Source organism: Prionailurus viverrinus, chromosome D2 (genome assembly GCF_022837055.1).
Source record: "Prionailurus viverrinus isolate Anna chromosome D2, UM_Priviv_1.0, whole genome shotgun sequence".
NCBI classification, from domain to species: Eukaryota; Metazoa; Chordata; class Mammalia; order Carnivora; family Felidae; genus Prionailurus; species Prionailurus viverrinus.
The window spans coordinates 62,879,251-62,903,550 of NC_062571.1; the positions used below are offsets into that span (position 1 = coordinate 62,879,251).

The 24,300-nt window shown below is 39.8% G+C and overlaps 1 protein-coding gene across 10 annotated transcripts in view; it reads right to left on the minus strand.

Annotated features, from left to right (window-relative positions):
- Positions 1–24,300, minus strand: part of CFAP43 (cilia and flagella associated protein 43) — a 139,718-nt gene that overhangs the window by 13,483 nt on the left and 101,935 nt on the right. For 6 of the 10 annotated variants that reach the window (XM_047825493.1, XM_047825498.1, XM_047825497.1 and 3 more), the window contains 11 exons: positions 22,804–22,908; positions 21,460–21,576; positions 20,326–20,553; positions 17,787–17,993; positions 15,927–16,016; positions 15,550–15,630; positions 14,334–14,459; positions 7,326–7,445; positions 4,512–4,619; positions 2,922–3,008; positions 1,098–1,186 (listed from right to left, as the gene is read on the minus strand). In XM_047825493.1, coding sequence (XP_047681449.1) covers positions 1,098–1,186; positions 2,922–3,008; positions 4,512–4,619; positions 7,326–7,445; positions 14,334–14,459; positions 15,550–15,630; positions 15,927–16,016; positions 17,787–17,993; positions 20,326–20,553; positions 21,460–21,576; positions 22,804–22,908 — 1,358 coding nt within the window. The remainder of the gene's footprint in view (positions 1–1,097; positions 1,187–2,921; positions 3,009–4,511; positions 4,620–7,325; positions 7,446–14,333; positions 14,460–15,549; positions 15,631–15,926; positions 16,017–17,786; positions 17,994–20,325; positions 20,554–21,459; positions 21,577–22,803; positions 22,909–24,300) is intronic. The other 4 variants (XM_047825490.1, XM_047825492.1, XM_047825491.1 and 1 more) reach the window with 4 other exon arrangements.

Genomic DNA, 24,300 nt, shown 5'->3' on the forward strand with positions numbered 1-24,300 from the left:
AATATGCTGTGAAGTTACTATTGTTATCTTCTTTCTCTAGAATGAGGAAAGTCTGAGAGAAGCTGTTGGTCTAAGACCACAGGTCTGATAGATGGTAGAATTAGGATTTAAAGCTAATTCTGTCTGACACTAAAGCTTATGCTTTTTCCACTGCTGCCTCCCAATATGTAGGAAGTCTTCCTTCTTTTTTCACAAGACTTACTATGACTGACTCCTTTAAAAATAAGGAAACCAAGATATGAGGCATGTGCTAGGTTGAATTCCCCGAGGTTGTATGTAACCCATCAAGGGTGAGAGAATGAGTCTGTACCTCAGATACAATGAGCCTATACCTTTGTAACAAATTCCATGGGTTCTAGCTTACATTTGAAAATTATGGAAATCTGTGGATTTCTATGGATTACTATGGAAATTGTAAGAATTTGGAAATCTGTGAAATGTAATTCTAATGCTCCTTTCGGTATAAAAAACAGATATTTTAGAACCCTTTATGATAATGGTTATTTTCAATCATATATACTGGCATTTTTCAAACTTTGTCTTAAACACAATTACATGAAATGCTCTGAGTGCCAAATAAGTTTGGACAACTCTGCTTATTCTATTTTTTATATTTGGAGATCCAAAGACCAAAAACAAGTTCTGAGAAGTTTTTCAGTAAAGAAAACTGTTTAACTTTTTTTCTTTTAACCCAGTGTTTCTCCCTAACTTATTTTGTCCTGGAAGCCTTTTACATGAATTCCAATTCATACTACAAGGTCCTCATATTTGCTGGAACACATCTTGGGAAAAACTATAAATCTGTACGCCATCTATAACTTAAGAGGAACTTTAGTGCTACTTTCATAGAACTAAAATAGCACAATGCTCACCTAGACACTTTTTGAATAATGAAATCATTATTCTTCATTGCTTACCTTAAGATTTAAGAATAATCTTAAAAAACCCAGAGTTATGATAAAGACACGTGAACATTTTCACATAAAATATGTTATATTTCCATCTAAGTGGGACTGAAAAAGCCAAAATATAATAATATTCCTCTTCACTTACAAACGTTTTTTTCTCAGAAACGTGATAGCAAAGGAGAAACAAACCTTGGTCGGCGTTTAAAAAGTTTGTAGAGTATATCCACCTGGTGACTGGGAATTTCAGAAAATTCTTTTTTAAAGCTGCGATCCAAAACCTAAGGACAGACATATCATTGCTGGGATTGCAACTCTCTTCAGAAGCCCTTTCTTTGTTGACAGCACTCTTCAAAATATAGGATTGTATCACTTTGATTTTAAAAATCTATGAAAATTTGGCTAAAAAGTAGATTTGTTGAAGGGTGACCTCTCACTATGCAAGGATTTATCAAAGATTTATTTTGAATACGAAGTACTTCAGTGAATTATAAGTACTACTTCATATAAGGTTCTAGAAATCATTCAGAACTACAATTTCACAAAATAATATTTACAAGTAAAACATGCAAGGTATTCTATTCTATTCTTCTATTCTATTCTATTCTATTCTATTCTATTCTATTCTATTCTATTCTATTCTATATGTTTTTCTAACCTGTTCTTTTCCATTACAAAACTAATGGTCAGGGGCACCTGGGTGGCTCAGTAGGTTAGGCATCTGACTTTTGATTTTGGCTCAGGTTATGAGCTCAAAGTTCGTGGGTTCGAGCCCTGAGCTGGGTTCCACACTGGCAGTACAGAGCCTAGTTGGGATTCTCTCTCTCCCTCTCTCTCTCGGCCCTTCTCCCCCCTCTCAAAAATAAATGGCTAAACTTTAAACAAAACAAAACAAAACTACTGGTCATACATATGATCCACCAATTCCACTACTGAGTATTTACCCAAAGAATACAAGAACACTGATTCAAAAAGATTATGCACTTCTGTGTTTACTGCAGCATTAGTTACGATAGCCAAATTTTGGAAGCAACACAAGTGCCCATTGATAGATGGATGGATAAAGATGATGTATCATATACATACAACGGAATATTATTCAGCCATAAAAATGAATGAAATCTTGCCATTTGCAACAACATGGATGGACCTAGAAGATATAATGCTAAGTCAGTCAGTCAGAGAAAGACGAATACAATATTATTTCACTCATATGTGGAGTTTAAGAAACAAAACAAAAGAACAAAGAAAAAAAGAGATAAAAAACCATACACTTAAATATAGAAAGCAAACTGATGGTTACCAGAGGGTAGGTGAGTGGGGGCATGGGTGAAATAGGTGAGGGGGATTAAATGTTTATTTTGGGAGAGAGAGAGATTACAAGTGGGGGAGAGGCAGAGAGAGAGGGAGACAGAGAATCTCAAACAGGCTCCGCACTGTCAGTGCAGAGCCCAGTGTGGGGTTTGAACTCATGAACCATGAGATCACCTCCTGAGGTGAGATCATCACCTGAGCTGAAATCAAGAGACGGACACTTAACCAACTGAGCCACCCAGGCACGCCAGTGTTGGAGATTAAGAGTACACTTATCATGAGTAATGTATAGAACTGAGTAATGTATAAAACTGTTGAATCATTATATTGTACATCTGAAATGAATACTGTGCATTAATTATACTTGAATTAAAATAAATTTTTTAAAACTACTGGTTATAGCTTACTAAATTGATTTCATGACCAACTGATGGGGACTGCAACTTAAAGTTTGAGAAGCCCTTAAGTCTAGATGATCTCTCTTTTTTGTACAAGGGAATGTTTAAACCAGAGATGTTTACAAAAATTTATTTTATACAGTTATCAGAAATATACAATGGCACAGAATGAAGTTCACTGATAACTGAAAATTATAATAGGAGAAAAATCTATGAAGAAGTTAAATTACATTCCTTTTAATCTTCCCCAAATCTAGGCAGCAACTCTATTGCATTGGTGAATGGGTAAGACAATGGCTCTCACTTTGTCTTCTGCCAATAAGTTGTCATAGTGTTCCCTGTACGTATCAAGGTCTTCTTTGGCTTTCTGGATGGCCTCTGAAGTCTGGTTCTGTAATAACACCAAGAATAGGCAATTGGAACTAAGTTTTTCAGGATAAACAAAAATATTGGGGATATTAAAAATAACAACAAATTTCCTAGTATAAGATAAATGTGTCAGTGGAATATCCATTACAGATAAGATTTGTAGAAGAAAGCAAATCAGTTGGAGATTTTGAAAGAACAAACATCTAATCACCTGTTTCTAAGTATAGCCAGGCCTGCATGTGAGTGTGTTAAGTGACTAAAGGAAATATGGATGATGGAATTGCACAGTCTTGGGATTCACATGGAGCTGGCTTCTGAGAGACTGAATGTATAAACAGACAATGGCCAGACTATATATACAAATAGGACTCTGACCCATCACCCCTGTATCAAGTAGCCAGGAAGCTAAACCATATCCTCAGCAGCGAGCAACCCCAAACTGCCAGGACTTGGTCAGTAACTTTCAGCTTTCCTAATTTTTGCCTCCATTTCCAGTTTAGGACCAAACAGACAAAGCCAAATATGCTCCCCAAATTAATCACACAGGTTGCCTGCCTTCTAATTACCTTGCCCCTGGCTTCCCCATGCCAACAACTTCTAATCAGGGTGCATCTGAAGCCCTCTCTTCTTTATTATAAAGCTTTCCCACCCCCTGCCTGCCTGTGAGTGTCTGCCAAACACAAGTGATGGTGGCTGAACCCTTACTATACCAAGCTCTGAATAAATAGTCTGCTTATTGTCATCTAGATGGTCTTATTTCCACAGTTCCAATTCCTGATGTTTTACATTCTAATGGGTGACTTAGGCATGTTACCAACTCTCCTCAACTAGGAAAGAAATCCAGGACCCTGCAGGGTTGTTATGAGGATGGTTGCATTTAGAAGGTGCTTTACATACGCTATTACTGTTAGCAAAAACTAAGTTCATATGTCATATATGATACTCTAAATCATTCATACATAAATGTTCTTTATTAATACTACCAATAAAAGCTGACACCTTTTGAAAATTATTATGTGGTAAGCATTTTGCATTCATTGTCTCTTTAATAAGACTTATCTATTCAACCCCTATTTATTAGGGTTTTTCAGAACATGACAGCTTTTCATTCTATAAGCTAACCTGTTACTCACATGCTTAGTAAAATGTAGGGTTCCAAATGATCCAGAGAAGACAATACTCCCAGAGAAGAGCTTGCAAATAGCTTAAAAGATTCTATGTCTTGTCCAAGGTCCCACAGCCAGTCAGTAGTTAGAGGCGAGTCCTTCCAACCATGAAGCTATATTGTCTCATTTTATAAATTATATATCATATCAAAGTTACACAGTTCTTTTGACTAAATGGTTACAGACACGGAATCACATAACTTCGTGAACAGACTACAGCAGGTGCTTTCATCTGACCCTGGAGCAAAGTCTCTGGCAGGGAGCCAAGGAACACACACAGCTAAGAGGGATGTGCAGGAAGGGAAGGGCCTAGGTGTGTCAGCTCTGGTTATATTCAAGATATCAGATACTGTCCTTACTTTCTCCGCCTGCTTCTTTATAAGGTAGTTGTTTAGGAATGCTTCTCTGGAGCTTATTTCTTCATCCAACAGCAAAGAAAAAACGAGGTTATTTATTTTCAGTTCCTCCTGTGGAAATATTTCAAAAGGTGGGGAAGATGATCACTACTTCTGTTTGAGAAATGATTTTCTACTGAGGGCCACAGACTTGGCACTCATCAAGCAGATTCATGACATACAAATAAGAGAAATTCTTTTCAAGGAAAAGGGAATATAGACAGTTGCACTAACTACTCAGTTATTTTACCTTTTCCATCTTTTCATTGTAAGGTGAAATATATATACAGAAAAAATACACACAACAGCGTATAGCTTGAGTTATAAAGGTAAAACACCCTTGCAATCACCACACAGTTCAAGAAATACAGCTTCCCCTTCCATGTGTCCCCTTCACAGTCTCAACCCCAGTAATAACCACCTTCCTGACATTCATAATAATCACTCTCTTGTGTTTCTTTATGCTTTTATTACCCAAGTATATCTCTAGGCACTAGAGCATAACTTGTCCATTTAAAAAATTGCCACCTGAAAAAAAATCTCTTAAAATCCACAGATTCCCTTCCCTTCCTTTCCTTTCCTTTCCTCACATTTACTTGTAGTTTTACCTAATCTGGGTTTTGCTAACTGCATACTTCCGGTGAGTTCATCAGTATCCTTCATCTCATGTACTGCCTGAAAACTGGCAGCTGATCAGAGGCCTGATCGGACCCATGTGTGATCCTTTTGGCAATACCGTAGGTGATACCATGTCCTTTGATCAGGAGACACATACTATTGTCTGCTTTTTTGTGATGTTAGTAAGTGTAGACACTGCATGCCCAGGCCCATTAATCCATGGAGAGTTGTAGGATGGTGATATTCTATTTCTGTAGTTCCTTTTTTTTCACTTTATTCATTAAAACTCCTTTCTAAATACACAGATGCTCCTCCTTATCTGCAGTGTAGTTACCTAGTGGTACAATTCTTACAGAAAGGCAGAATCAATTCTCGACACTCTCTCTGTCAGTTTTCAAATAATGAATTGGTTGTTATCATCTGAAGGTGAACGACAGGCATTTTTCTTTTTAAAATACCGCAAATTCACAAATTTAAACAATTTTGGTGGGTTTCAGGTAATTGCAATGATTATCATTGTTGAATCTTAAAGTATTCCCCTTACGGGAGCTTTTAAAATTGGCTCCTGAGTCCTTTGGATATTATCTGGTAGTCTTTGATAGTTTCCTCATTATTTTGTACGAAAAGATGTTCTAAGCACATCTTTTTAAAATAATAGCTTTATTAGTATATATTTCATACAATTCACTCATTTCATATAAGTCACTTTTCACCCATGTTGTAGCACATGTTAGTACTTGTCATTGCCAAATAATATTCCATTATACGGATAAACCATATTTTATTTATCTATATGTAGTCATTGGACATTAGGATTGTTTCTACTTTCTGGCCATATGACTAACGCTGTTCTTATGCCTAGTTCTGGGGCATTCATTACCAATCTCCCCCGACCCAACTACCATATACACACTCCCTCCCTGTGGGGCCAGTGGTTATGTTCATCTGTCTGTGGCCATGACTCCCCAGGAGCAGCCCCTCTCTCAAGGCTACAGCTCTTGCTGGTAGTGGTAGTAGCTCCCTTCCCTTGCCTCGTTAGATTTAGAAATGTTATGGGCTTCCCACTGTTTCTGGTCTCTTGGCCATTCCTTGCTGTTTCCCTTAACCCTGCCCATACCTCAGTAAAGAGTCCCTGCATTAAACCCTCTTCAATGTAACTCTTTCAGTGTACCATTCCTATTGGGACCCCGAGGATAGAGACATCCTCCTAGAGGTTCCCTTATCTTCTTTCATCTTTTTTGGTTGACCCCTCTTGCCTTTAGAGACACATATAAATTTTCAAGATCTTGTGTTTCTCAAAATATCATTATTCTCCTCTTACACTCAAATGATAGTTTGGGCAGTGTAGAATCCAATGCTAGGAATAATTTTCCCTTAGAATTGAAAGGCTTCACCCCTTGGTCTTCTTGTTTCTAGTTACTGTACACTTCATTTATATTCTTACTGTTGAATCAAATTAAGCCAGATTTTTCATTGGCTCTTTGGGTCAGATGCATTATTCATTCATTTAACACATAGTATGAGCCCAGCCCTTTGCTGGTTGTTGGAGATACAGGGGTGAACAAGACAGAGTTCATGGAACTTATAGTTTGGGGAGCATTAAAAAGTAATCTCATATAAATTAAAATTCAGTTGCAATAAGTAATAGAAAGTAAAAGGTCAGAGCATATACTAGGAAGCTCTAACCTAGTCTGAGGAACTGGCTTGTAAATTTGGACCTGAAAGATGAGTAGATACAGGTCAGGAGGCAGAGCCAGGAGGAATGGGCACACTGCTGTGCTCAAGGCACCAAAGGGAGTGTGGCCAGTGAAGACGGGAGGGGCAGAGGTGAGGCTGGAGCAGGAGCCAGGCCCACATGAGCAGGAAGGTTGTTGATCTTTTTCCTAAGAACAAAGAGAGGCCCTGGAGGCTCCTTAAAATAAAAGTCATGGGGCATCTGGGTGGCTCAGTTGGTTAAGTGTCTGACTTCGGCTCAAGTCATGACCTCATGGTTAGTGAGTTCGAGCCCTGTGTCTAGCTCTGCACTGACAGTTCAGAGCCTGCTTTGGATTCTTTGTCTCCCCTTCTCTCTCTGCCCCTCCCCTGCTCACACTCTCTCTCATTCTCAAAAATAAATAAACATTAAAAGAAAAAGTCATGTAAGTAAAAGCTTTTATTTACCTGGTTGACAACCATCTCTGCCTTTACTCTCCTTTCAAAGAGTCTTTTCAAATGTTCATCAAAATTCTGTGTGCTTTCTTGAATGGAATTTTGAAGTTTCTTCATTTCTGCTTCTAATGACTGAAAGGAAATCAATAGCAAAGTTAATGTTTAGGAACATTAAATGCTGCAAGGAAGTGGTGTTCACATTTTGCTGCAAGGGTAGGGGAAGGACGGGCCTTCTGAAGTGCTCTGGGCCTTCCACTCTCTTCAACCAGAGATGTTCCATTTGGATCTGTTTAATATACTATGAGTCTAAGATTTTTGCTTTAAAAAGATTATGCTGGAAAAAAAAAAGACATAACTGATCATGGCTAATGATCGGGCAGAATAAGGCCTAGTAAAACAAATTACAGCAAATCTTTCTGGAAAATTCTTACTCTCTATATATAAAACAGAAATTTCCAGGCACACAATCTGACCCTAAAAAATCTTGATTTTTTTTTAAAGCCATGATATATCTTCACGGAATTTTTTAGATTTTAAGGAAATAAGGAGTGAGTGTATAGATAAAGAGGTAGAGGCAGAGATAGACTTAGAGCTAAGCAAGAGCAGGTGAGTAGGAAACTATAAATTTATATATATTTTTTTCATGGAAAATACCACATTGGTGAATTTGTTTACTTTTTAAAATATAATTTATTGTAAAGCTAGCTAACATACAGTGTACCCACTGTTTTGGGAGTAGTTCCTTGTGATTCATCGCTTATATACAACACCCAGTGCTCATCCCAGCAAGTGCCCTCCTCAATATTTTTAAAGTTTATTTATTTATTTTGAGAGAGAGAGAGAGAGAGAGAGAGAGAGAGAGCGAGCATGTGCAAGAGGGACCGAACAGAGGAGGGGCAGAGAGAGAGGGGGAGAGAGAAAACCCCAAGCAGACTCCATGCTGTCACCACACAGCCTGATGCAGGGCTCAGTCTCACGAACCGTGAAATCATGATGTGAGGCAAAATCAAGAGTCGGACGCTTAATTGACTGAGCCACCCAGGCGCTCCTAAACTTATATTTTTAAAGAAAACAATACCTGTAGTTCAATCCTAGACATACCATTACAAATAATTTTTATCTTTAAAAGTTTTTGTAACTTAAAATTTTTGATATGACTTTAAATTTACAGAAAAGTTGTAAGAATAGTACAAAGAATCCCCACATAGTTTTTACCAAATTAATCAAATGCTAATATTCCAAGGCATTTGTTTTATCACTTGCTCAATCCCTTCTCCCTCTCTCTCCCTATCTCTATCTTTTTCTCAATCATTTGAGAATAAGCTACAGACGCTCAAATACAGCTGAGTCATTTTGTAGACTGTCACTCAGTTTAGGTCTGTCTGATGTTTTCTCATGCATAGACCAGGTTATACATTTCTAGCAGGAACACTACATAAATCATGTTGTATCCTTCTCAGGGCACCACATGAGGAGACATGTTGGTTTGTTTCATTACTGGTGATGTTAACTGGTCAAGCATTGTCTGCCAGTGTCTCTATCATACAGTTGCTATTTTTCCATTTGTAATCAATTTGTGGAAAGATACTTAGGAATCATGTAAAAATCTTGTTCCTCATCAAACTTTTATCCACCAGTTTTAGCATCCACTGAGAATTCTTCCTTGAATAAATTATTACTATGGTGGTAATAATACATTATTTTAAGTTTACCTTAAAAAGCTAAGTTCTATCTATGCTGGTTTAATGAAGTGAGAGACAAATTCTGGGAAGGTGATGGAGAGAGTTTAGCTAGATGTATAGAGGCCCTTGACACAAGGAGAAACACCACCCAAATTAAGCTAATGAAGCAATGAGGAAATATTAAAATAAAACAAATACAGAAAAAGCACACTTCAGGGCCAGTTTATTTATCATAATTTATGACACTATCTCATAGGAATGGAAACATCCCACCGGTTATGGGCCCAGTAGCTGTGTATCCAGGCCCTGTGTCCCTGGACAATGGTAGCACCATCACATGGCCAAGGATCCCAGCCCACCCCTCTCTCCGGACAGAAAGGACCTTTTTCTAATGTCAGAACGGCCTTTTGCTCTGTGTTTCAAACACCCCACATTCTTTTCACTGCAGGCTCTTCTCATGTGCTTTTCCATCTGTCTGATCTCCATTCCCTGCTCTTCAACCTGTCATTTTTTCTCATTCTTCTAACGTGAGCACCAAAGTCACTTTCTCAAGTAAGCCTACCTTGGGTCCCGTCTTAGGCACTATCTTGAGTCTGAGAAGCAAAGCCTGGAACGGGATTCCAGTGTATGGGATTTTGGGAGGGAGTGCTTTTCCAGAGACATCTGTAAAGGGGGGGAAGGGAAGCAGCCAAGGAAGGGGCAGAGGCTGAGCAACGATGTGCCCTTAGGTAGCCCAGCCTTTGCCTGATTCCCAGGGGATAAGGGTAATAGAGAGGATCCACTGAGCTGTCCCAGTTGGGGTCAAGGGGGCTGGACTTTTGCATCCCCATGTCATCAGTCAGTCACAGGCTGTTCTGGATAACCTTGTGTGGTACAACAAGGATGCCCCCTTGATGAGCCAAGGGCAAGGTGCCAGAGGTCTCAAGTCTGAGTCTTTATCTGTAGCATGCATAGCGGTAAGGGGATGGGCACGCCAGCCTGTAAAGGGGGACTGGTGAACAGCAGTGGCCCCAATCTCAGTCAGTGCCTCTGTGTTTACTGTCACAGATGGCACCTGGCCTTGTCCATGCTGATTTATTGCATTGTAGTTAAATGACTATTTTGTGAATGTCCAGTTAATATGTAACTCTCTCCCCCCCAAGACAGCACTGTGAGGGGCGGGGGCTGTGTCTGTCTAGTCAGCAAGCGTCCTCCAGGATCTGGCACAGCCCCAGCCCACAGTGGGAATCAAAGGAGTATTTGTTAAAGAATTGGGTGTCACTTTTCCTCAAACATCCCTGGGAAAATCTAATTTCAACTAAAAATGTCTGTATCAGGTGCTGAGAAATGAGAAGCAGGGAGATGGGAGATGGGACACTAAAGAGGAGGGTATGGATGAACAGTGCAGAACCCATGAGAACAAGAATTTCTCCCAGCCCTGGACAAACACATGGCTTGCAATTTAAGAAAGTATTGTTGTAGTTGGCCAGACTACAGGCTCTTGAGGATGAAGGTGGTAAATCCCCAGGCCCTTGGTCTGTGCCTGGTACATAATAAGTGTCAATAAATTTATTGACTCATTCAAGAAATATTTATTGAGTGCCAATGGATCAAGCATAGTTTTCAAAACTTGAAATATAGTAAAGAGCAAAACAAACCAGTTCTCTTCCCTCACATTACATTCTAGTGGAGGAGGCAGGTAATATATACACGAGTGCAGGGGAAGCAGGCCAGGTGGGGATGAGCACTCTGGAGAACACCAGAGCAGGGTGTGGGGGACAGAGTGGGACTAGTGAGGAGAGAGTTTGCCATGTTATTTAGGGAGATGAGCTGATGACCGAGTAGAGATCCAAAAGAGGTGAGACAGCGTGTGGCCAAATGGGGCGAGAGCACCCCAGGCAATGGCCACAGCATGTCAAGTGTCCATGGCAAGAATGAGCTGTGAGTGTGGGAGTCAAGAGTTCACTGGGGATCCATGGAGGTCCGCAAAGCCAGTGCAGTAGACACACTTAAGGATGGGGAGAGTGATGGGAGAGAATGGGAAGGGTACAGATCAGGGGAGGGGAAGAGCAGGGAAACGGATGCCATATATCAGGTAAGAAATGACACTATTTGGATTAGGGTGGCAGCTGTCAAGGTGCCCAAAGAGGAGCCTCTGGCAAATCATAAAGAAGGGACTTGAGGTGCAATGTCAGGCAGTGCTGCTTCTGGGGAGAATGAGGCAGAGTGGAAGACGGAGGTGCCTCCAGGAGACTTGGGGTAAAGGGAAAGAAGGAAGGAAGAAGTGAACATTAAGGGTTCTGCAGAAACAAAGAAAATCATGAAATCAGAAATCAGAAGACACACTGGCCTCTTCCCCCTGAAATAAGAATAGTCCTACACGAAAAACTTTATATCAAATTGATAATGTCCACACAGAAGGGAAAAAGAAGATTCATCCAAACAAATTCTGAATATAATGTGCAGGTGGCCCACCCTCAGTGGATATATCCTAAGAACAAAAAGAAGTGCAAGGAAATCTTAAAACCTACCAAGAAGTTTTGCTTTTTGTAGAGGCAGTTTAGGCATATTGTAGGACAGAGCAAATGAATAAATACATTTATAGTTGGGGAACTAGGGTTTGCGCCGAGAAAGGAGATCTAAATACTATGTTGGAATTGGACGTAATAGTATGAAGTTTTCATATCATTTTATGTATAGTATGATGTTTTGATACCATATATATATAATTCAGGAGAAAAATATAAAACACAAATGTGGCAATATTAAAAACTGGAGGGTATAGGTATATGGTATATAGACAGTACTACTCATGTAACATTTCTGTACATTTGAATAATTCTAAAATAAAAATTGGCAAATTTAATCTGGTGTTAGGAAAATTGGTGGAGGTATAAAATGAAATAAGATTTGCCATGAATTGATAATTGTTGAAGCTGGATGGAGGGGGGGGTCATTCTACTATTCTCTCTACTCTTTCATATATTTGATATTTTCCAGAATACAAAGGCTTTTCGAAAAGATCGGGAGAAACTGGAGACAATGAACACAAATTTTTCTAGGTTTTTTTTTGAGGAGACGCTGGGCAGTGGATTGAAAGGAAAGTGGGGTCCAGAGAGTTATTTTTTCCTTTTGGCTTATTTTGAAGTACATTCAGACTAACTCAAAAGTCACAAGGATCATAGAATGAATTCCAGAATCCTCTTCAAAGGAGTTTTTTTTTCTTTTTCTCTTCTAAAAGATGAGAGATGTATCCAATGTATAATATTACAACATGTGTCTATGCTGAAGGGAAAAATTGATGCAGGAAAAAGGGGAAAACTGCAGGAGTAACAACGTTGAATCGTAAGGTGGTAGGGGATTGGGTGCACAAGTGAAGGACCAGCTCGGGCAGATGCAAGGCCATTTCATCCTTAAGAGACAGAAAGGCAGGAAGAGTCTATGGATTCTAGCGCAGGCAGAAGATAGATGTGGAGGTGGAAGAGTAAGGGAAATCTCTTCTAGTTGCTTCTCTCCTCCCAGTGAAATAGAAAATAGGGTAAGAGTGCGTTGAAGAGGTCAGGTGTTGGAAGTTTGAAGACAGGGGAGAACATGTGACACAGTCCTCTAGGATCTTGCTACTTAAAGCACAGTCCTCCGACCAGCAGCAGCTGCCACCAGGTTGCTTGTTAGAAATCTCAGGATCCTACAGGTGTGCGGTTTTGAAGGGGTACATGCACCCCAATGTTTATAGCAGCGCTATCGATAGTAGCCAAAATATGGAAAGAGCCCAAATGTCCATCCATGGATGAATGGATACAGAAGATGTGGTACATACATATACAATTGAGTACTACTCAGCAATCAAAAAGAATGAAATCTTGCCATTTGCAGCTACGTGACTGGAACTAGAGGGTATTACGCTAAGAGAAATGAGTCCGAGAAAGACAAATATCATATGACTTCACTCATATGGGGACTTTAAGATACAAAACAGATGAACATAAGGGAAGGGAAGCAAAAATAATATAAAAACATATATATTTTTTTATATGGGGACAAAACATAAAAGACTCTTAAATATAGAGAACAAAAAGAGGGTTGCTTAAATATAGAGAACAAAAAGAGGGGTTGGGGAGGCGGGATGGACTAAATGGGTAAGAGGCTCAAGGAATCTACTCCTGAAACCATTGTTGCTCCATGTGCTAACTTGGATATAAATTATAAAAAATAAGTTATATAAAGAAAAAAAAGAAATCTCAGGATCCTTCCATTTCCTCAGAATGACAGAACTGAATCTGCGTTTTTGACAACATCCCCCAGGTGATGTGGACTAAGCTAGGGGAAAAAGAGAACAGTGTCGCTGAACAGCTCTAAGGACCCAATAATGATTAAGGTCATTAGAGGGAAACCAGTCAGCAGGTGTAGGCACAGAGAAGGACAAATACTGGCTTTAGTCAAGGCTGGCTTTTACCCACTGAGTGTGACCAAGGAACAGGGAAGTGGGGACACAGGCAGCAGACTAATTTCACAATACGAGACCATGCAATAAATGCCACCACCTTAGGCATCTAGAGTCCCCAATGCCTTCACATTTTTACTGCATTCAAGACTGCTCATTTTGGCTTTTTGGTAAGTCCTACCTTGGGATGAAATGTTAGGGCACTGTTAGAGGACTGCCGTGAATAAAAGCGGGAACAGGTTAACAATAGGTTTAAAGAAGTTGCTTATGAGATACAGCCACTATAAAGCTGACAAACTGTCCTGCCTGAAATGATGGCATGGTTTTACTTTCTTCACAGAGGAATAAATTTTTTTTATTTGGTTGTATACCATCAGCTTTTATATCCCTATTATAATTGTAAGCAATTTTAATGTTGGAATGTTTCTTGGTGATGCAAAGAGATAAAAATAGAACTGCATTGCAGGTATCTCAAATTACAACTGTAAACTACGTGCTGTGTTGATTATGTCATTCTTTTGTCAAGTCCTTTCCTTGAGATTGAGAGAAAATCAAGCAAGAGTATTACTAAACTGAAACAGATGTAGAAGATAGAGAGCAGTGCCTACAATATACTATAATACATGTTCACTAAACATCTTAAGAATTAATGGAGGACCAAATGAATTGTATCTATGTGGGAAATATTGAAATCAATAAGAACTTAAAAAAAACACAATCATTGCAATATGTTCTTTCTGTTTGAAATTGTGTTAACTCTAAGTTTATCTCTACCCACTTTCCCTAAGTCTCTTGAGAATTTAAGCTGAAACACTATCCTGGAGCTACTCAAGATACTGAGGGAATAAAGAACACTCAATTTTAAAAGATACTGAAATGAAACTTGGGTGGGATACATTAATTCCTTGCTCTTCTGACCTTTCTATATTTCTCTCTTTCTTCATTTAACTCTTTAACTTTCTTCTCATATTCTTTAAATTGTTTCCTCTCTTCTTCAGACCATACAGCATCAGGTTTTGCCATGAAAGCAGGTTGAGGAATCACCTGAAGATATAAAGGAAAGCATATACTGTGCCTCAAACATAAATATAGCAGTATAGTGAAGGTTCAGGGTTATCATTACAGTTTAATTTTTTTTAATGTTTATTCATTTTTGAAAGAGACAGAGCACAAGCAGGGGTGGGGCAGAGAGAGAGGGGGACACAGAATCTGAAGCAGACTCCAGGCTCTGAGCTGTCAGCACAGAGCCCAACATGGGGCTCGAACTCATCAACCGCGAGATCATGACCTGAGCCGAAGTCAGATGCTCAACCCACTGAGCCACCCAGGTGCCCCATCATTACAGCTTAAACAAAGAGCCCTGGGGTGCCTGGATGGCTCTGTTGGTTGAACATCTGATGCTTGATATTTAGCTATGGTCATGATCCCAGGGTCGTGGGATTGAGCCCCACATTGGGATCTGTGTTGAGCATGGAGCCTGCTTGGTATTCTCTCCTCTCTCTCTCTCTCTCTCTCTCTCTCTCTCTCTCTGCCCCTCCCCTGCTTGAGTGCATGCATGCATGCATGCTCTCTCTCTCTCTAAAATTAAATTAAGTTAAATTAAATTAAGCCCCAAAGACTTTTAAAGAGATACAGTTCTTCACATTGGCAAGATGATGGCCTGACACTTTAATGAAAGGATATGAAAAAATGTTACAACTATTTTTCTGTGACATAAGCGAGAGTGGGCAATTTGGGATGTACACAGATTCTTAAGTGACAGGTTGAGAGGTACATGTTGATATCTTCATAGCTAGAACTGGATCTGAGCTCCAGGGACACCTATGGCAGGTATCAAATGGAATGTTTCTTGGTATATCCAGAGAATTATGGGTGCAGCGTTCACCCTGCTTTCTATAGAGATAAGAACCACTATGGTTGCCTGTTTTTGTTCTTTTGTTTGCTTTATGTCAGATGAGAAGGCAAGCCTGGGGTTTCAAATTTCTTATTTGCCTGATGTGGTTTGTTTATGAGGTACTGTATATTTGTAGCTGTAGAATTTCTAAGACTCAGGTTATTATAGACAAGAATGATCAGATTTAAGTAGCTCTCTCTACCCCATTCCACCTTCCATAAGAATGTCCAGAAATCTCACCATTCTCAAAATATCTTCCTTCTTGACTTCCAGAACTCCTCCCATCATGTCCATCAGGGCTCGGTGCCTTGTGTCAGGACCCTGGAAAAGAGCCAGGGTCAGGGAGGGCAGCTGAGACAAAGATCTGTCCCTCTGGTGGCACCAGAGGCAGCCTCCCACCCAGTGTTAGAATGACTGCATTTAGAACTGGGGAGGGTGGCAAGTGGCATGGAGGGAAGAGGAGAAGGAGGCCACGGAGATTCCAGTGACCTCTGACCATGTCAATTGCCTTGATATGTTTCTACAGTGGAGTACAAGTACGAGACTACTGAACCAAATTGGAACAAGAATCCCTAAAGGAAAGGGGGTCTTAGATATGTCTGAGCCAAACTGCCTACCCGTGTCAGAAGCCATTGCTCCATTTTACTGGTCACAGTAAATTGCGTTTTGTTTTTTTGCCATGGATTAACAAATCTGTGAGCTGTAATCTGAAAGAGAAAATGTAGTTTCCTGCTGTTATTCTTACAAAATTCAAAACAAACCTTCCTTCCACACATCAGGGAAGAGGTTAGAAGGTACCAAGAAGATAAAGGAACCATCCAGATTTCACAACCCATTTCCTATCTTGGAACAAAGATGAGATCTAGAATGAGAGGCTTGGGAGAATTGATTGCTCCTTCTCTATTAGCTCTCAAAGCTGTTCTCTGCCACTAAAGAGATTATAATAGGGATCTGATTTAGAGGAGGGGGCAGGAGGAGGGTTCGGAGAAGTGTCCTCTAAGCCAAACCCTGTAGGATGAGGTTCCTGAGAGACCAACAGCTTGGAGTATTCAAGGAGTCGTGGGAATGCAAGTGTGGCTGACCCAAAGCAAGATGGTGAGAACAGCTGAAGAAGGGGCTGGGGTGGGCAGACAGGAAGAGGCATGTTTCCTGAAGTGAAATGAGCAGCCACTGTGGGGTCTGAAGCAGGGGAAGGACATAAGTTTGGCTTGTAACAAGCTCACTCTCCTCACATAGAAGGGATTAAAGAAGAGGTTAATTATCCACATACAAAGACTGCCCACAGCAAGACCTTGGTGAGAGCGGCAGAGTAAAGTCCTTGCTATCATCATGCTCCAGGGTTTTTGATTACATGGTGAGGGTCTGGTTCTGGAAGAAATGATATCCTTAAACAAGTACAATGGACCTCAGAGGTAAGAATGTGTTCTGAAGGATAATAATTTGGGTTCAGACTGCAACTCTGTCATTTACTAGCTCTGTAACTGTGGTCAAACTACTTAAACTCTCTGTGCATCACTTTCCTCACCTGTAAAAAGGAGGTAATATTAATATCTACCATATAAGGTCTTATAATGAAAAATTAGTCTCAATCTATTTAGGGCACTTAGAATGGTATCTGGCTTTTAACAGGGGCTGTATAATGTTTGGTATTATTTCTAAGCAACACTATTACCTTTTTGTCCCAAAGTAATCAAGCTGTTTTCATATGGGCAAGGATTTTTTTTTTTTTGGTATTTTCTAGCATTTCTTACTTTTTAGAAATAAAACATGGTTATATTTTAATTGTTTTCTTTAAGCATTTACTTGTAACCACCTGGGGCCAAACACCTTTTAAAAAGGCTGCCCAACCTTTTGGGATGAGCACTGGGTGTTGTATGGAAACCAATTTGACAATAAATTTCATATACTGAAAAAAAAATTAAAAAAAAAAAAAGAAGGCTGCCCAGTGAGCCCCGTTCCTCTGGTCAGTGCCTTAATGACCCAGATAATTCCTGGAGCTTCATCAGCCTTTCTCCCACAGCATGACCCAACCTTCTTTGGTACAGGTACCAGACCTACGCTGGGTTAGGGACCTCTTCCTAGGCAAATGTGGAATCAGGACTAAGAGATTCTAGTTGGGATCAGTTGTTTGCTTAAGTGGGGAGGAATAAAGTAGAAGCTGCTGGAGGAAGGTGAAATGCAGAGAGAAGTGAGCTAAGAGATAAAGAAAGGGTACTTCTTGACTCCCCTCAAAGGTCCAGCCTTTGGCCCCTGCTTCCTTCTAGGCTTGGTGTCCAAATATTCCCTAGATTCCATAGGATTCACAAAAGAAATTCTCATTATTGCTGAGGCAATGTCAACTGTTTTTTTTTTTTCTTGTGACCAAGACTGCTACCTAATATAGTCACTTCCAGTAGTGTGCACAAGAAAATGAGTAACTAAGAACATGGGGGAATGTTGTGAGAAAGAAGGGAAGGGATGACACAGGTAGTCAGTACCTCTTTGTTTTCCACAACAAGGGTTCTCTCTGGCTTCTCGCAATCATCAAATTCTGGTTGCCAGACCACTTCTTCTAAGTCCAGATCTAAAATAATTTCTTGAATTCTTACATTTCTTTCCTTCACACGTGCAATTTCAAACTCTTTTTGTTTATATGCAGCATCAAACTCATTGTTGAAAATAGTTTTCACCTTGTAAATGACATCCTGAAATAGCAATATGATACTGTGAACACATCACATTATATGGTAACATGATCTCGTTTTTACCTTCGCACCAAATCAATTTACAAACTCTCAGAAAGTTAATCATTCTTTTAAATTTTATTTATTAAAATTTTTAATGTTTTACTTATTTTTAACTTTTTTTTAAAATATGAAATTTATTGTCAAATTGGTTTCCATACAACTCCCAGTGCTCATCCCAACAGGTGCCCTCCTCAACGCCCATCACCTCCCTCCTACCCCCCATCAACCTTCAGTTTATTCTCAGCTTTTTTTTTTTTTGTTTTCAACGTTTATTTATTTTTTTGGGACAGAGAGAGACAGAGCATGAACGGGGGAGGGGCAGAGAGAGAGGGAGACACAGAATCAGAAACAGGCTCCAGGCTCTGAGCCATCAGCCCAGAGCCCGACGCGGGGCTCGAACTCCGGGACCGTGAGATCGTGACCTGGCTGAAGTCGGACGCTTAACCGAATGCGCCACCCAGGCGCCCCTATTCTCAGCTTTTAATAGTCTCTTATGGTTTGGCTCCCTCCCTCTCTAGCTTTTTTTTTCCTTCCCCTCCCCCCATGGTCTTCTGTTAAGTTTCTTAGGATCCACATAAGAGTGAAAACATATGGTATCTGTCTTTCTCTGTTTTATTTATTTTTGAGAGAGACAGAGACAGAGACAGAATTCCAGCAGGGGAGGAGCAAAGAGAGAGGGAGACACAGAATCTGAAGCAGGCTCCAGGCTCCGAGCTGTCAGCACAGAGCCCAACTTGGGGCTCAAACCCATGAACCATGAGATCATGACCTGAGCCAAAATTGGATGCTCAACCAACTGAGCTACCCAGGTGCCCCAGTAAGTTAATCGTTTTAAAAGATGGTTTATATTAAGTCATTTCTTGGTTCAATAACCCACAGTGGCAGCGGTAGGATTAAGGCAGTGATATAACTGTTATACCACACTCTACTTCCTGAAATGTTAGCCGTAACTCAATGTGCAGGTATGCTGATAAATGCTCAAGTAGGCAATGGGTACTAGGAGACTCCGGGCTATTCTCTCAACTTTTGTGTATGTCCCCAAAAAAATCCATCCTAAAATGTTTAAAAAGCAATATGTGATATTTATATTGGGAAATGTCTCTTCTTTGAGACCTGGTTTGGGGGAGATGTGGTAAGGAAAGGATGGCCTATAGAGATTGTCTAAAGAATTTCCCAGAAAAGCACAACTTCACACAATATTCTTTCTCTGGATGGTCAGGTCATTCTAAGGCAGGAAGGGGAGCTAAGCTGGCTAGCTGGACCTTGGCAGTGGGTCCAACTGGATTACCCCCACCTCTGCTGGTGAGTAGAATGATGGTCAACTCAAAGTATCCTTTATTTTACCATCAGAGTTCAATCTGTATATCTATCCTACTGAAGATGAAACCATCAAAGCAGGTAGAAAAATGATCTTAACAGTTAAAACCAGAATTTCTCTTCGGCTGAAATTAACCTTCTTGTAGGAAAATGCCTTAACAAAACAGCAGAAAGGTGAGACACTGAAGGCACAGGTCAGCAGAAGCTGAGCAACAAAATACATAATGAAACAATTTTGGATATAAATGCACAGGAATTTCAGGGTTGGAGGAAGAGAAGAAAAAAAAATAGGAAGAGAGAGCAGAGTACCATGGTAGGAGGCTGGAACTCAAACTGCAGATATGGCTGGAGGACTTTTAGGAATATGAATGGCCATTATTAAATTTCAAACTATCCACATTAGTGCAATCTCAGTCATCAAATTTTCAAAACCCTTTGGTTGGCATATACAGATGTGTTCTGAGACTGACTGGTTTGGTAGAAAGTAAGGAGTAGGAGCTTAGAGCTTGTGGGATGCTGTACTTTATCCCTGAGTTCCAGAAGAGAAGTTATGGAAATCTTAGGGAAGAAATTGTTTTTCCCCAGGTTAAGAGGATATATAAATAAGCAATCACATCTTGATCTTACAAGGAGGTTCCAAAGGACATCTGAGTTACCTAGAAGATGGCATTCAAGGACCTATTTTACCTTTGAGATTACTGAAGTTCTAAGTAGAACAATGATTTGCTTGTGGTATCAGCTAGTGTGGAGTGTTCCTCAGAAAACTTGTTATCAGAGATCCCAGTCCAAATAGATGAAAGCAACACTTGTATACAAGTTCTGTCTGAAGAACATGGACACACGAGCCATCTGGATATTTCTCTATGTACTTTAAAGACATCATCTGATTGGCATTAGATTTCAATTTGAGCCTTTGCAAGACACCTCATGGGAAATTTTAGAGATTTTGGAGGATAAGGAAAAATTCACCTACTTTTAGTAATATAATTTGGTTGATTTTCTCCTCTCTGGAATGAAGTTCCAATTGGCCTGACAACAGAGAGATATGTACCCCAAAATCAGTACTCAGACTGCCAAGCAGATAATTGGGCAAGTTGCTAGTTTTTACTGCCACATCTTCTTCCTCTTCTTCATCCTCCTCTTCATGATGCTTTTTAACCAAGGTAATTGCAGACTGAACCTCTACAATTTCCTTTCGTAGCTAAATATAGAAAAAGATGACACAGAAGTTATGCAATAACAAGAATTCTCGAAAGGGCAATTTTGTGACAACTTAATTTTTTTCAGTCATCTTAGATGTCAAATTGTCTTGCCAACAACTGAATTCAAAGTGTTGGGTAGATCCTGAAACTGATGCAGAAGAGGGTTAAGCCTTGGAAACTGATAAACTGTGGATAAGTCGAAAGAGTGAACACTGTCCTTGACAGTATGTAATATTTACATTTCTGACAGGATTACAGCTGTTTGTAAATACCTTGAGTCTTTCCTGACACCTAAACATTAAAAAATATACCTTTTATTCATGTTTACAAAGGAACTTATTCCCATAGGACTGGGGAGTGTAGGTTAAGAGGAATTAAGTATGCCTTAATTTTATATTTCAGAAAAAGAATGGATGCAAGGTTCTGGCCCCATTACACTGACAGGGATGTGTGTTTTTAGTGGTCTGATAGAGATTGCTGCTTGAAAACAAAGAAACAAAAAGCTGGGATTGCTCTAGGAAAACCGTAATTCTACCAAAGTAGATACTATGCATCTTTGGACAATTACTTAAAAATATAATCCCATATGATAAGAGATGATAAAAAGAGCAGGGTAGATGAAGACAAGTTCTAACCAGAACAAGAACAAAACCCCAAATCTCATTGTTTAAAAGTATATCCTCCTATTTGAGAGCTAGCCAGTATTATATAGGATTATAGACTTCTTGACTTATTGTGTGGATTTAGCTCCTATATTTATTAAAATATATTCTACAAATTAACAGGGAATGAAAATATAAACAAGATCTAAACTTATCTTAAATTGTATCTTAACTCAGATCCATATGGAGACCCTAAAATAAAACACATCACTTATATAAATACATATATATTTAAAATTGTACTTTAAGACACTCTGCTTCAATCTTCTTTTGCTGCAAAACTCTCTTTAATTCTTTCAACTCTTCATCCGTGCGTTCTTTCATTGGGAAGTTCTCAACCACGTAAGGCATGTGAAAGCACTTGAAAAAAAAAGGCAGGATAAATAAATTTATTTGTAGTATAATTGTATACACACAATTGGAGTGAGAGATGTTATCCCTGATTAAAATTAATTCATAGGTTATCATTCATGAGTGAAATTGACAGTGGAAACTTTCTTTAAAATAAGACAACACAGGGTGCCTGAGTGGCTTAGTCAGTTAAGTGGCCAACTCTTGATCTCAGGGTTCCTAAGACCCAGCTCCACATGGGGCTCTGTGCTGACAGCTCAGAGCCTGCTTCAAATTCTGTTTCTCCCTCTTGCGCTGTTCCTCCCCCGATTGCATTCTCTCTCTCTCTCTCTCAAAAAAAAAAATAAATAAATAAGTGAATATTTTAAAAAATTTATTTATATTACATTAGTATTGGTGTAAACCTTGGGTAGAAATACTGTACTTCAATGAAGGATTTATTTCTAGAGCAGTGATTCTCAACCAGGAGTGATTTCACTTGCCCTGCCCCCCTCCTCCCCAGCCCCCCAGGGACATTTGGCAATGTCTGGAGCTATATTTGATTTTCACTAGTGGGAGTTTTGGATGCTACTGGGGCCTAGTAGATAGAGGTCAAAACATCCTACAATCCATAGGACAGCCTCTACACCACAGAATTAACCAGCCCCAAATGTGCCACTCTTGGGAAACCCTGTTTAAGAGCAATACTCAACCACAAATATGTAGGGTGACCATATATTTCATTACCCAAATTGGGGGGGCATATTTGAAATGAGAAGGGTGCTCTTAATAGTTACTCTAGGACCACAGGGATAAACTGGGACTTTTGGTCACCTTACATGAAGAGGAACATTGTGTTGGGAGGAATCTCAGTGAAAAAGCATAAAAACCAGACATTTAGAGGGCACAGGTAGAACTGTGGACCGTACTGTGTCTAGTTTTCCATCTGTGTGGAATGTGAATGAAGCGGCTTTTTGGAACAGATAGATAATAAGACTGGATGCAGGTAGTTCATAGAGGAAAGAGAGAAAATCTTCAGAGCTGCTGGCTTGGAGGGGCACAGGGACTGAACAGAGAGGGAAGAACGAGACAAGAGAAAGTGGTACATCCAGGTGGAATCTGGAAGGGCAAGGCATGCTCTGAATGCTTTTGTATGTATGCATTTTCTTAAAATTATTTAAAAGTTTTTTCTGCCAGGAGACTCTCAATGAAAATTCTCATCGACTAAGGTATTGTACCTGGAGTTCTATCTGTTACCTTAAGAGCTCGACCTTTCACAGCCATCGCATTCCAGCATTCTTCCTTAATAAGTTCAGCCAAATAGGCCTTGGCTAGGTTATGCATCTCTGCATCCTTTCTTATCTTGAAGAACATAAGTGAAGGGGAAACAATACACATGAAAATGTTGCCTCTTGAAAAAATAATCTGAATTGTAAATTCACTAATCAGCTGTGGCTGCACATTTAGTGGTAGTGTGGGATCTTCTTTCCCCAATGTTCTGGGTTGCCCTGTGTTCAGATGTCCTTTGGGAGGAACACTTTCCTGTCTCAACAACATTTCCTAGAGTTTAGTCTGGAGGCTTGGGATTCCCTTCCTTGAGGACCAGGGTGTCAACACAAACACCTCTAAAGGCAGGTAGGTCCTAAACGTGAGCCAGGGAGGTGTGAGGACACATGTATGGCCATGGTGGACTGCAGAACTAAAGTGCACACTGGCGGGTTGGTACAGAGCTGGAAAGCAAACCCACTGTGCCAAGTGTTCCTGTTTTATTAGAGAAGCTTGAAAATGTGTATTTAAAAAAATTTTTTTAAATGTTTATTTATTTTTAAGAGAGAGAGCGAGTGTGGGAGGGGCAGAGAGAGAGGGAGACACAGAATGCGAAGCAGGCCCCAGGCTCTGAGCTGTCCGCACAGAGCCCAACATGGGGCTTGAACCCACAAACAGAACCATGAGATCACGACCTGAGCCGAAGTCGGATGCCCAACTGAGCCACCCAGGCACCCCGAAAGTGTGTATTTGTAATGAAACTACCAGATATCTAAATGTTGCCTTACTTCTTTTCAATGCATATTTGAAGTGCCAGTTTGTGACCTTTGTCTTGGGGTCACTTAATTCTTCTAATTTTTATATCCACAATAAATAAATGCTCCATGGGGCGCCTCGGTGGCTCAGTTGGTTGAGCATCTGACTTAGGCTCAGGTCATGATCTTGCAGTCTGTGAATTCGAGCCCTGTGTCGGGCTCTGTGCTGACAGCTCAGAGCTTGGAACTTGCTTCGGATTCTGTGTCTCCCTCTCTCTCTGCCCCTCCCCCACTCATGCTCTATCTCTCTGTCAAAAATAAATAAACATTAAAAAATTTTAAAAAAAATAAATGCTCCATTTCTCTTGGGGATCATATGCTTGACCTTTTCTCATTTAGAAACATACACTATCTCAATTAGTTTTATCTGCTTAAGTCAGCCAACTGCTTAACACATAAGTGGTTAAGTATTCTTGTTTTAATGGAGCTTGCTAAAAGATCTAACATGAAAGTGAGGACCAACAATATTTGGTCCTTAGGATCCTCTTCAGAACCTCTTTTGCATTTCGCTGTGTTGGCAGAATTATCAGCAAACTAGCTAAGAATATATCTCCCAGATTAGAAGATGTCTTGTTTATTCATTTGTGTTTATTTTATTCATTGTGTGATCAAAGGCTTTGTTTAATTTGTATTTTACTTCTTTTTTTATCCACTGAGTTAATGGCTAATACAG